The sequence below is a fragment of the Atta colombica genome, unplaced genomic scaffold (genome assembly GCF_001594045.1).
Source record: "Atta colombica isolate Treedump-2 unplaced genomic scaffold, Acol1.0 scaffold105, whole genome shotgun sequence".
NCBI lineage: Eukaryota > Metazoa > Arthropoda > Insecta > Hymenoptera > Formicidae > Atta > Atta colombica.
The window spans coordinates 4,889,106-4,902,865 of record NW_017259190.1 but is presented as its reverse complement, the minus strand read 5'-3'; the positions used below and the strand labels follow the sequence as shown (position 1 = coordinate 4,902,865).

At 27.9% G+C, this 13,760-nt stretch overlaps 1 protein-coding gene across 1 annotated transcript in view; it reads left to right on the top strand.

The window, feature by feature from the left end:
• The window catches only part of LOC108689327 (diuretic hormone receptor-like), a 51,156-nt gene that overhangs the window by 6,906 nt on the left and 30,490 nt on the right, over positions 1-13,760 (top strand). Inside the window, exon 3 of the mRNA XM_018196065.1 lies at positions 5,700-6,048. Within this exon, the coding sequence (XP_018051554.1) occupies positions 5,775-6,048 (274 nt within the window). The 5' untranslated portion in view covers positions 5,700-5,774. The remainder of the gene's footprint in view (positions 1-5,699; positions 6,049-13,760) is intronic.

Below are 13,760 nucleotides of genomic sequence, written 5' to 3'. Positions count from 1 at the left end.
TATATATATATATATATATTACTTATAAAAAAATGAGCCTATCTGTAGATATGTTTTAAAGATATATATATCCTCCTATCAAAATTTCATTGAATACTATTTCTCGAGACATATAAATTAATATATAATATTTGAGTTTGGAGTCTTCCATTTGAATAGAAATTATTATGTTGCGATTGAATAATAATGATCCTAAATTCTTATCAAAAGATAGCAATTCTTTCACGTTTTTCTTTTCTCTCAATGCTTTCTTTTCATATTTAATTTTTTTTATACCTTTATATTTTGTAAATTATTTTGTTATTGATTATTCTGATATTATTAGGAAGGAGCAGATTCTACGTATAAAAAGTATAAACAATTAAGTTGCGAATTTTTCCGATAAAATTGCAGATTTTGACGGGACACTTCTAAATAGAAATCTTTTTTATCTACTGCACGCCTCCCCGATAAGGCAGGTGACGATTCTGGCAATATCTAGCAACCCCCGTTGTTGATGATCACGCGCATACAATGCGTATCCCAGTGAGAAGTAGCATTGAAATTATCAAATCGACATCGATCGATCCGATGTCGATTTGATGATTTCGACGTCGAATCGACATCGATTCGATGTTGATTCTATAATCATTTCTCACCTCCGAAGGTATACGATGGAGAGAATTCTCGACGAACAGAATGGCGCATGCTCATCCGTATACTCATTCCTTGTCCTGTACTCGATCCTGTAGCCTGTAGTAGCCCAGTCGTCATCATCGGCTCTAGGCTGCGCGGGCCTAGAAAATCCATATCAGAACGACCGCGCACGTAACATTCTTTCCTGGAATTGGTACAATTATATTTTATGTATATTAATACTTTGCAAATAATATTAAAAAGAAATTATATTACCCGCGAAATTCAGTCTTCTACAAGATTCTTATACGTCGCATGCTTTACATGTATGTATATCCCTCTAATTTATCTCATTCATCATTAATATTGTAACACCTATAATTTATAGAACTTGTAAAACTATATTAATTGATATAATTGTGTCAGATTTAATATTTATAAATAGTATTGAAATGAATTAGACTACACAACATCTAGAAAACATATCCCTCACTAAATGTGCATCTATTTAAACTAGACGCTGTCTAGTTCTTTGAGTTTCATCAAGTCGATCTTTAAAAAACTATCAAAGCTCCTACAACTTTCGGCTTTTTAAGCGATTAAAAATAAAGACCTGTTTAAAAATATAAATTAAAGAAAAATAAGTGAATACAACGCAAGATTAATGAATTATAAAAATTATAATTGTGCCAACTAATCTGACTATTGTACTGCGCGAAAGCACTGCAAAACCGACTTCTCGACGCGTCACGGTGCTGTCGGTGTTGACGCACTAAGCAACTGCAAGCAACAAAGGTGATCAGTAGTGGCTATTTGTTCCGAAACACGTGCGGAATTATATTAGAGACTGGTAGTCGCGTGTTATAATTGATAGATAGACGACGATACAATATTAGAAAGATTCGCTTCGAGGAAAGAATTATGCTTAAATGTATAATATAAAATACATGGCGTATTGTGCGTATGTGGTAAAATATAACGTAATATTTATCCTCGCAAAAAATAGCCGGTGAGATTCTATAGCATAAAGTATAATTTACACAATAAAATCTATGCCATAGTATAGCAATATTATAATGCGTTCATGTTGTAATACGTGTGATACAACTACGTCGACTAATTATCCCTTTAAAACGTTAATTATAAAGGATTAATTTTTTAGCAATCATTGGTCTGATATACTTAGTGTAATATAATGAAGCGCGATCATCTTTGCGAATGGTTCACAATACATCATCGTGTTTGCGTTATAATCTGTTTCTCTTCGCTCTTAGCTGGGCAATGAGAGAATTCGCGCTCTCATACGCATTTATTATAACTTGAGGGTCAACAATATCGAAATGATTAAATTGCTGATAAATCTCTTCGTTGAGTACCCTGTGATAAGTGATCGCTTTTTTAAATTAGCGCTCCGGAACTCATTCTCAGAGTATTAACAATAAGTAACACGTCCTTCGCGAAGATTATGAAAGCCACAGAGACGCGGCAGAGTAAGTGTATCGTTTGTTGTATCGCAAACATTATTTAAAAATGATTTTTCTTAAGATTTGTTTAAAGCTTTTACTATTTGAAGATAATGATATTCTCTAATATATACGCATAATTTTTAAAGGTAACCAGGCATATATTATAAAGCTTTAGAAAGATTGCAATCTTCCTTAGGCTTTATAATTAACATTTGCCTGTGGTGGGTTAATATTCGCTATATTAGTATAGTATCCAAACAGATCTGAAAAAAAGTGATACAACTATCTTAAGAAGGAACATGCATGTGTCAAGGATAAAATTGCAAGATCTACAGACAATCTTGCAACAAGAGAATATACATTGCAAATATAGTTTCTTTGAAAGCAAATTTATATACTTCAACTACATTTACACAGATAAATTTACATAATTTACATTCAGAAAAACGATCGATTTTTTGTAATTTCTCTAAGCGACGTACTTTAAGAAGGTATTAAAGTGAAGAAAGAAAAAGCAAGAATCAAAACAAAAAAATTTATGATTTAATCAATTTTATGTCACTATTATTGTTAACGTTTAACTTTTCTTTTTGTTTTTATGTTTTTCTTTTTTATTTAATGTATTTTTTAAATATTTTTCGAAGAAGCAAAGGAAAAATGGAAATACATATTTAGTTAAAGCGATCGATTCAATTTTATCGAGAAAGATATTTAATATTACAAATATGTACAGTTTAAATGAACGCATGTGTATGTTTGTATGTATGTTTCTAAATATGATGTGTTCTCGCATTTCCTACGTAATTCTATAATATGATAGGAAAAGATTAAAGAACAAAGATAATAAAGAAAGGATAAACAAATAAAACTGTGAACGAATGAAACTTCGATATTGATTCGTTTAGTACTTATAAACAAAATTCTCTCGAGATCTTGTCAAAAGCTTTCATAAATTAAAACTCGATCGTTTGTAAATTTTTTACAATATATTTATATTAATTTGCTGATTCCGTCGGTTAATCCCTAAAGATGTAAAGATATGTCTCATGAAATTATAGTTTGTGCAAATCATCAGTGCATTGTGAACAGTGTAACAGTTACAATGTCATATGTAAAAAAAAGAAACTGAATAAATTCCACTTTTGACAAACAAACAATAAGTTATATTATAAATATCATAATTATATTATTGCGTGTTTTTATTATATTTCATTGTAAACGTTTATAATTAATTACGATGATTTATAACAAAGGCAACAGTATTAAGCGACAATCGCGCGATCGCGTTTAATAACCAGCTCGGAATATTCGATCGTTGTAGGTGTTATTTGTCCTCTTGCAAAATTACAATGTTCAAGAATCTACAAGTGAGAGATATTTTCCAAATAATAGGAGAATGCGAATTATCGCAGCTTCCATCACAATGATTTTTGCGTTCCTGGGAAACTATTGTAACTATCGATATTATCGATTTCAAGTATCCAAGAGCTTCGTCTAATAGTTCCGAAGTGGCATCTTCGTGGACCAAGAGCTTCGTGATGGATGATCGTAACCGTATGACAGTCGATCCAAGTACGGATCTCGTACTTCAAAGCGTATTGAGAAATTGCTGAGGAAGTCAAGTCGCGATATTCTACCCAACACAATAATCTTCAATTCAATAATCTTTAAACGAATGAAAGGTGAAAATAGAAAATATATGACGGCTAGCGTCGTTATTTTCAATTATTTTTAAAATTCTCAAATATTTTGAAAAATTTTCATAAAATTTGTCTCAGGAATCTCATATTACAACCTTTTCTTTCTCAAGAAGTGTATTCCTCGCGGAAGAATTTTACTCTTCATGATCGACGCGATGGAAATAATTACATGTCGGGAAGAAGAAAATACTTTAGCTCTCGGTTTATCTTTCGAAGATTAAGCACATGGGCGGATAAAAATGCCTTGTATTTAACGTATTTATACCAATAAATCAATGCAGAACCACAAAATTTGCAACTGACGCGACGCGACGAGGATAAGGATAGTATCGAAACGTTAATGAGCTATGTAATCCTTTTAATTAAAAGTTAATTCGCTAATTAAACAGAACATATCTCAGTTTAGAATTAGACGCACTTGTTTCATGAGTTTATTATTCAACGAATTTTCAGTAAATTTATCCAATAGAAATATGTCTTATTTCTTTATAATCTCTTTCAAATTTACTACTATTGTAGTAGAGAGGGCTCCTTTTGCGTATAAATCGATTGCCTACAACATCATTTGCTTATAACTCATTTCCAACTTACAGCTCGATTGCCTACTTGCACTTTTGCGCATAAATAATTTATATTTACAAAGTAGAGAATAGTGCTTGTAGACAATCAATCTGTAAATATATTTTTATTTCTTAACTTTATATTTGTGCGCAAAAATGCTTGTAAGCAAATGAGATATAGGCAAATGAAATTTTTTCCTATTAATAAATTAGAAATGAAATTGATTTTAGCGAAATTTGAAAATTAAAGAATGAAATTGATATGTTTATACTTATATTATACTAACAAAAATTTATTATATACTTATATTATACTAACAAAAATTTATAAAAACAAATATATTTTATATTTTGCATCAAATTATTTAGGGCGATAAAAACTTAGATTGCCTCATATTGATAATCTAAAGAGAGATAATCTTAAGAGAGAGAGAGAGAGAGAGAGAGAGAGAGAGAGAGAAAAGTGTGAGACAAATAGATTTAAGATATAGAATTATATACATGACATACATATTTTTGACTGACATTGCACAAGAACTATTGGATCACATTCGAGACGCATTTTGTGCGGAAGCTTTTTTGTACACGTTCAACGAGTACATATATATATACCTATATCAAGTTCCGAAGATCCATGATAAATAATAAAACAGTATCTCTCTAGTTAACGCTATAAGAAATATTCTTGAAACATTTACAAAATGTTCCTAAAATAATGAAATATTTACAAAATCTTAAAATAACATTTTACAGGTATTTCAGAATATTCCAAAATGTTTACAGAAAAGCAATTACATTCAAATATCGTTAAAAATTCCATACATTGTTACATATTCAGAGAAAGTTTTATATTTTGCAAGATTTTCCTAGAAATTCCAGGTGATCCTTGAATAAGTTTATAAACAAAATTGTATTGTTAAAAACATTCAACTTTGGGAGCTTCACAAGCAAATTGCTGCGCTCTTTATATTCTTTCCCAGATGATTCTTACTTACGAGTTAATGCATCTTCGTCGACAGAGATGCGTACTGCTCGTGGGTGAGTGATTTTCGCGATACATACAATTAATAAGTATTAATATGTATATTATTCTGAACATTACGTTGATATGTAAATATTCTGTGAAAATTTTTTTACTATTCCAGAATATTTGACACATTTGAAATAAAAATGTTTGAATTTTTCATGAGAATGACTAGCGTTAGCTGAGTATATCTATAGAAATTGATGATCTTTGAAAAAATATTTTGCCAATTGCCATCTTTTTATTATGCATCTAAATTTTACTTTTAAACTCAAATAAACTTTAAGGTATTACATTGCAGAATTTTAGAGGAATTCTTTTTTCTGTTTTCTAGATACATTTGTTTCCTCGAATCGAGATAGCTCAATAAGAAGAATAACGCTAAGAGAGGTCAATGCAGTGATCGGACATGGCCTGGTTTCTCACAAACGGCACAAAGCTGCTAGTCGGTCGCAATTACGTGTTGAATGCTTTGAACTATATTAATGAACTGAACGAGTCTTTCAGTGCTGAACAACACAAATGTCTCGAACGTGAACAAGAACATGAAAAGCAGAAACAAGAACAGCAAGAATGCGAAGTGAGCTGGGACACCATACTGTGCTGGCCCCGGACGATTTCCGGTACCTTGGCTACTATTCCCTGCTTCGACGAGCTTAACGGAATACCTTACGATAATACTCGTAAGTACACATCTCTTTACAAAGTTTATAATTAGAACAGATGAAAACACTTTTTCAATACTTTCATCTATCCCTACGTATCCATCTATCCGTCTAGCAATATATCCAAGTATTCTATCTCGAACTTTATTTACAAATAATGTCTGTAGAGAAGCCTAATTAATACATCCGCATCAGAAAGAAAATCACTGAAAAATCACCAAGTTGTGAGAAAAATGTTTTTTGTATATAATATATATAATATATATAATATATACATCTTGTAAATAATATATTTGATTGTCCGATAAAAATAAAATTAGGACAAGCTATAGTCATAAACTATAATCAAAGTCTTAAACGGTCTAGCTGGATCTTAAATGCTTGCATGATTCTTGTGTGAATTTATATACTATGTACATAATTCTTAGAAACGCGCACCAAAATGATTTTTCGATCTTAAAACGCTAATTCAATAAACTATCGCAGTAATATCACGAGTTAAATTGACTAGCAATCCTAATTCAGCTGACTTACTGATAAACTTGGATTAAATTGACAGAGTTGAACTGTATTGTAACAAAATCATAATCTGTTAACTAAGCGGAAGTTATGTATCATCAGTATTTTTGGAAATTTTAATAAAACTACATCTGCGAAATTAAATCGTGTAACATTGTTCAATTACATATAAATTTAATTATATATAAGTATTAGTTTAATTATATATAATCAACATTTGAAAAAAAAATTAATCGGTTTTGACAATTACAATGGATCCTATTTAAACAATCAGTTCTTATTCTTAATATGTTTCGAATTGCGATAAAAATGAAATATCATTTATATCACACATATCATTCGACAGTACACTTTGGGATATTGAATCATTTAGAATATTTAGTTTAGATGCTCTCGTATTAGAAATACTCTGAGTATTTCATATTACGACTTGCACGCCTTGTGGTTTTATGAATAAATCTAGTCTTTACAATTAAATAAATAATATATTTTTCTATCAATACGACCTTACTTTATCACCACATGCAGACTTTATTACCAAATATTATTATTTTTATATAATAAAACAAAGTTTAAAAACTAACCTCAATAAAATTTGACAATTTCACAAATCTTTTCTTGCAATAACTATACGCATCTGATTTAATAATGAATTTTCTACTAAATAAATTTCATTCTAAAAATAAAAAGTTGATGAACCACATGCGCTTGTTAGTTTAATATAAACTCCGCTCTCTTATGTTTATAGATGCCGATTTTCTCTATTCTTGCTTGTTCAGAAATATATTGTATTTTTTTTGTTCTTCTAATTAAAATTTTTTCTATTTAAATAGATTATAACATACTTGCAAGATTTGACGATTTTTTGCAAGTAATGAAAAATTAAATTACCCATATAGCACAGAAAGATTGCAAAGTTATTTCATTGAAACATTGCAAATTGCATGATGGTTGCGAAACGTTGCTAAATTATTGCTGCATGAATCCAATAATGTTAGATATTCACTTTTTGTAATATTGCAATGAAACGTTCCAATAACATTGCAATGGAATATATTTAGATAAATTTTTTACAAAGAACTCTAAAATGAAAATTTTCTGTATATATACATATATCTCACTAACTTTAATTTTTTTTAACCAATCGCATTTCTAATGATATGTGTAATTGCTTTCCAAAAATCACTTTTTATGATAAAACCATAAAATATTCCAATAAATAATAATAATTAAGTAATATTAATTCTGAAGGATTTCTGAAATTTTTTTACAAGGATAAAAAAAAATGTACATGTGTGCTCCGAGCAAACCGCAAATATTACCTACATTAACATAATATTACAGTCGCTTGATAAATTAATCATGGATTAAGTTATTAATTACAGTGATTCTTTTTAATTCGAAGCTAGTTCGAGTCAATTGAAATCAATTAAAAAACGATAATATAAAATTTATCGATAAAGTTCGAATGCTGGTTTATTCCTGCGCGTGTATCTCCTCCACTCTCGTTTTTGATCTGGAAGCATTGGCGTAAATACATCATCAATCACATAATTAATATTTCGATAAATCGTTTTTAGTAGCTTAATTGATTGTCGTTTTATCCGATAATAATACATTGTATTTGATTGTATTGTATTCAAAATCGAAGTTATACAATCTTTTGATTTCATACTTAAAATAAATATAAAATTTAACTAATGAAATGACCGTTAAATAATAGATTAATACATTTTTTATTTGAATATAAAAACGGATTAATTATTATATCATAAAAATGGCTGCTAAAAACTAAAAAACTGTACATAAATATTGTAAGAAATTATTATATTTTTATATTATTCTTATTGTAATAATAATTATACAGTTTGGCAATGTTTCTGGAATATTACAGGCTATATTATTAATTTACATTTCCGTAATATCTCTGCAATGTTACATTCATCATCAGTAATATTGCAACATTGCAGCAATATTGCTTCAATCTTCTGCGCTGTATAGATACATACATTTTTTTATATCAATAAGTTTTCACATTTTTATCATTAACCTTTAACTTTAAAGTAGATCGTTTTACGACTCTCACATATTTTTTAACACTTATTTAGCCATGATGGACATCTGAAAATAGAAATCTACGGAATGAGGAAAAATATAATAAAAAAAGAAGAAAGAAGGGATAGTATGATGTGATACTAAAATACAAAAGTTCTTTTCTTCTTTTGTTCTCTTCTTTCGACGAGTCAGCAATTGAAAACAGAAAATTAAGGCTGATAACGACGATCAAGACTTGATGAGACAACAATACGAAGTTTTAATTTAATTCTACCTCCAACCAATCAAGTGAAAGCAATTCAAATCTTCTTCGTTTGAGACTGATCTCTTACAATTAAACGGTAGACTTTTATTGATCTCGTGAGCGCGATTTTTTAATATTTTAGCAAAATTGAAGTTGAGTAAATACAGATTTTAAAGCTGATAAATTACTTTTTAATTTTATAATGTTTTATATAATCGTAAACATAATTTTAATTATTACAACGTGTATACTTAAATGACATAAAATAATTTGATATTAAATAATGTAATATATCACCTTTTAAACTGTTTTAAATTATAACGGAAAATTTCCCCAAAATCAAGTTATTGATATTATTATTATTTTATATTATTATTTTAGATTACTTTGCTAACAACGGAAACAATCAAAATGATTAATCATGCGATTTGTTCTTCATTTAATGAAGTTTCTAAAAATCGAATAGAATATTGTATATGTGTAAATTGGGGAGATGATATGAATTATAATAAAGAGGAAGGAGAAAGAGAGAGAGAGAGAGAGAGAGAGAGAGAGAGAGAGAGAGAGAGAGAGAAAGAGAGAGAGAGAGAGAGAGCTGTGAAAACTCTGGAAATATCGATTTTAATTAAAATGTTAGCTTAGAAACATTGTTTGTTTTCTCCTTGAGTATGAAAGCTGTATCTGTCCAGACTGATCTGTTCCCGATATGTGATCTTGCGTGAATACACAGCTGACACTAACTCGCTATAGAACCATTTGATCACATCTTATCATGATTCTTCAAGTTTATTCGACAAAAACGTGACGTCGATACATAGAAGACTAGAATAAACAAGATAAGAAATGTAGCGAAAGATCGAAAGTTAAGAAAAAAAATTTTTTTAATTTCGATTTTGCTGAAACTTCATTCTATACAGAATGTCAATTAACAAATGTGCTTGCATAGTACAATATTTTTTATCGACATATTATCAAAACATTTTTTTAACATGTAAAATAATTCTTTTTATTTAAAAAATTTCAAATTAATGTGAAAATATCTATCATTATTTACTGTAACTGATAATTTGTAAGCTTTTTTAAATAAGAGACGTTAGAAAAAGTTTTAACAAAAATGTTATCCATTAACGTAATAATAAAATTTTATATTAAATATTATTTTATTTCAAAATTAAGAATGTTTCATTTTAATGAAAACAGATTAAAATGAAGATAGAGAAAATGATTGATAATTGGATAATGACAAGGCGAAATAAATATAATTTCATGATGAAATTAATGTAATTAAACAATTGCTTTTCGGCAAAAGCAAATAATAATTTTTTATATACGAAAGACAAAGTTTATCGTGATAACCAAAAAAGATCCGATACTGACAATGAATAATATGTAAAGTCTCGCAAAGGGGAAGGCTTTAATGATTCAGTTATATAGCAAAGAACAGAGGGAAGAAATCCATAAAGCTGGTTACATTCGCACGCGCGCTCGTATGCTATGATTTTACAATAATATTGAATTAACGATGCTGGGCATCGATATCCAACCATTCTGAAATGGACTAAATTATATGTCATATTGTCATATCGAGGTCGAATTTATCGTATTTACCTGTTTAAATTTATAACATGGTTCATTGGAATACATCAATTTATATAAGATGTAGTAAAAAGAAATCCATTATTTTTCCATTCAATTTCATGCAAAATAATGGATTTCTTTTTACTACACCTAATATAATCGTGATTCTTTCATTTAAATATAATTTTTTTACAACATTATTTTGACATTATACTTAACTTTACAATTTTTACTTCGACGTTTATCAATAATATTTATATTCGGAGAGATGAAATTTTGCATAATATGCAATTACAAAATAATATAAACTATCAAATTGATGCAGTATATGTCAATCCCAACCAAATTGAACATTTTTATTACATTATATTCTAAACATTTTTTTAAACATACAATTTCGCAAAGAAAGTTCTGTTGAAAGTTCTAAATAATTAAGTAATTAAGAAACAGTTATTGTTCTGGACCGATTAAAGCAAAGAAGAATCTTCTTCTACTTTTCCACAGTAATAAGCAGAACTATGTCAATTAGAAGATACTACCAATATTTTGTACAGTCCTGAAAAATTTCCAAGATGGAATTTATTTTCCATTTATTTTCAATAGTTTCTTTCACACATGGATATATATATGTATGTATATTTTGTTGTCCCTATATGTATAATAAGACGGATAAGTATCTTTTTTAAATGTATTAATAATAGAACAAACAGATAAAAAAAATAAGAAAAATGAAAATATTGAAAAAAGAATGTAGAAAAAGAAAAATACAAGTAAAGGAAGAAATGAGAAAAAAAACGGAGAAAGAGTAACATAATATCAAAGAAAAAAAGAAGAAAGAAAAAAGACATGATAATTTTAAAAATGAAAGAAAAAATAATAAAAATAACGAATATATAAAAAAATAAACAATTTTAGAAGTTTTATCTTTTATAAAAAGATTTTTGTTGGCTAGTTTTGATTAGATTTCAACACGAATTAATTTACCACATTCTTTTTGTTTTGAAATACAATTTCTGCTAATTCATTTAATCAAATAAACTAAGTAAAGCAATTACAATAATAAGTAATTTATTAAATGCAAAATAAATTTTAAGTTAGAATATTAAAGGTCATTGAAGGTCCGAGAAAATTAGGAAGTAATTTAATATAAAGGTTGATAATTTTTCAAATAGTTAGATCGTGAATAATTATTGCGTCAAAGCAAAGCAAAGTTTTAAACTACCGGACAAAGGAACAAAGAGCACACTTAGCAATACCAGGTCTCCAAGGAAAATAAATGGGAATAGCAACTCAACCTTCGCATAAAAGCTGAATTAAGGATACACTTTTATTACGCAAAGTTCTATACAAAAGCAAAAAAACGAGTATACGTAAGCAAATTTGTTGAAGAAATTCGCAATTTTGTTTTACTTTAAGTTAAAGATAATATATAGTAATTGTTAGATACTAATTCTCTATTATTAAATTTTTATACATATGTGTGTGTGTGTGTGTGTGTGTGTGTGTGTGTGTGTGTTTTTAAATATATGTAAAGTTAATATTGTTTTAATGTATTTAATATTTATATTAATTCAAATTTTATTTAATGTTTACTATCATTTCAAGATATTGTAAAAATATGTACATAAATCAAATATTAAGTATAAAGTTTCGTATAAAAAAATCTATTTTTGACAATTTTATTGAGAAAATCGGTTTTTTCACAATTTATGCAAGTTGTAATAAATATATCATTTATATTCATGCAATTTATAATTATATGACAATTTATACGTAAATCATATGAACGTTACACAGAATTATATATATAAATCTTTTGCATTTTATTTCAATAATTTATATTTTACATTTATAAAGTATAATGAGATCTTGTAATCTCACAAGCGATTATAATTTACAATTACATGTTTTTTTCTTTTTTAAAACACCTTTGAATAGTAAATATAATTTTAATATAATTCATATGTTTTATTGTATTCAAGCATATTAAATCGAAAGCGCAAATTGGAGACTCATATTTGCCCACTATTAAGGATCTGTAGCTATATTTTTGCCAAAATTGAGTTGAATATAAATATGTAAATGAAATTTTTTAACCAATAATTGTAATTATAATTTGTTGCGAGCGATCAATCGAAAATCGATTCGATGCGATAATAACTAGAAATAAGGAATTCATGAAAAATTCTGGAAAATTCAAAACGTATAGAATGTATGAAACTCTGATAACTTAAAAATTGTAAGTCAATTTTCGTCGCGACAAGTCAAGCAAGACAGTGAAAAGAAGAACTCGGTGTTGATTTTTGTGACGTGATTCGTATCAATTCGCACGAGATGTCACTTGACAACGCTATTTATCATTTTACGTATTTTCTTTTGATAATACATACATTTATTATTATTCACAACTTTATATCTAAAATTAAGTGTTGAGTAACTGCTGCAATCTCAATTCGATTATATTTAAATCTTAGTTGTCGCCATTGTTAATAAAAAATCCAAAAAAATTTTCTCTTGATTGATTTAGTACCGTATAATTTCTATTGTTGATCTTGTAATTCCAAGTTTAATTATTTATACATATATATGCATATGTTTAATACTATATGATATGATACTGCACGAATACATATTTGTAATTATAAGCATTGTTCTATTTAAAACAATGTTTTTATCGAGCAATAAAATGGAAATTAAAATTTTAATACTCAAACAACTAGAATAAAATCAAGATTGATAAATGAACAATTGTAATATGTAATATCTAATGAAACTTAATGTGTATTAAATTTATTAGAGTCGAAAAAAAAGATAAATCAAATAAAAGTCTCATTATTGTAGATACTATTGACTCTAATAAATTTGATGTCATTTCATTACAATTTATTACTAACTCCACATGATTACTATTTGTTGTTTTACTATTTATGATAATTATAAGCTTACTTTATCCTTATATTTTTTAAATTTTAATTCTCAATTTCCATTATAATAAGAGAAAAGTTCTATCTTATTTTTTATTAGGAGGAACTAAAAGAATTTACGTCAGAGTTTTCAACCAATTATACGCACAAATGTAAAAATACAATATTTTTGTAATAAAAGATTTAACGTATATTACTTTATAATTCTGTGGATTGTCGGAGACGACAATTTAATAATTGGTTTATATGTGAATCGCGAAAGGGTTGGTCTACCATTGCCGTCGCTCGAGGTCGGTCGAACAGAGTCCTGAGAACCGCCGCAGGTTGTTTAAAGGCATCCCTGATAGAAAGAGGCACTCAAACCTCTCTACCTCGAGTTAAATTAATTAAAAACAGCTTTCTAGTGGTTA